The 856-nt window shown below is 52.6% G+C and overlaps 1 protein-coding gene across 1 annotated transcript in view; it reads left to right on the forward strand.

Moving 5' to 3' along the window:
- The window catches only part of EMH_0003940 (uncharacterized protein), a gene marked incomplete at both ends in the record, with an annotated part of 7,485 nt that overhangs the window by 2,527 nt on the left and 4,102 nt on the right, over positions 1 to 856 (forward strand). Inside the window, one exon of the mRNA XM_013496561.1 lies at positions 29 to 825. Within this exon, the coding sequence (XP_013352015.1) occupies positions 29 to 825 (797 nt within the window). The remainder of the gene's footprint in view (positions 1 to 28; positions 826 to 856) is intronic.

Below are 856 nucleotides of genomic sequence, written 5' to 3' on the forward strand. Positions count from 1 at the left end.
CTGGAGCAGAAGAATGTGTACTCATCAGGGGCATCGGGAAAAAAAGCCGCCGAGGAGGACGCAGACTTGGAATCCACTAAAGGAGTTGCGGGCGATACGATGGCTAGATTACATGCAGAACTGGTTGCCCAGCATGAAATGATGGATATCCAGTTGGCGACCGCGTTTCTAGCAAGGAATCGAGTCCACGTAGTTGCCTTCGTTGTGCTTTTCTTAATCCTAATAAGGGCAATTGTACTTCGCAGGGAGAGAGAGCGCAAAAGGAAGTCGGAAGAAGAAGGCAAACCTCCCCGAGAGGAACCCGAAGCGAAGGAGGAAGAAGGAAAAGAAGCAGAAGAAGAAGAGGAAGAAAAACCTGTCCTAGAAGAGGAACCTTCAACGGAAGCGGTAGTTTTGCCGCCAGAGGAACCTCCGAAGGAAATAACTTTGCCACAAATGCCTATGCCACAAATTCCCGTGCCAAGACCGAGACGTAAGCCAAAAGCGGAAGTTCCACCTGAAAAACAACCAGAGGAGCCTGGTGGCGATGGAATACCGGATGAAGAATTCATAGAGAGGCCGATAACTCGTTCGAGGACTCGGAAGGAGTTTGTCCGGAAGAAGGTGCCTCCTCCCGAGGCCCCTACCCAGGTGCAGCCAGGTATTGAAGAGGAAGAGGAAGTGGAAGAAGAGCCTTTCCAACAACCGCCTCAGCCACCACTTGTAGAGCCTACTACAATACCACCTACATGGCCGCAGCTTCCAGAACAACCAGTGCCAGTTTTAGCGCCTGGCGTGCCAGAAGTGGCGTATGTGGAGCCTTCTGTCCCTCCAGCAGTCGTCACTGTGCCGCCCCACGAGATCCCAGAACTCGCAC

This window comes from Eimeria mitis, genomic scaffold (assembly GCF_000499745.2).
Source record: "Eimeria mitis Houghton genomic scaffold, Emh_scaff217, whole genome shotgun sequence".
Classification (NCBI taxonomy): Eukaryota; Apicomplexa; class Conoidasida; order Eucoccidiorida; family Eimeriidae; genus Eimeria; species Eimeria mitis.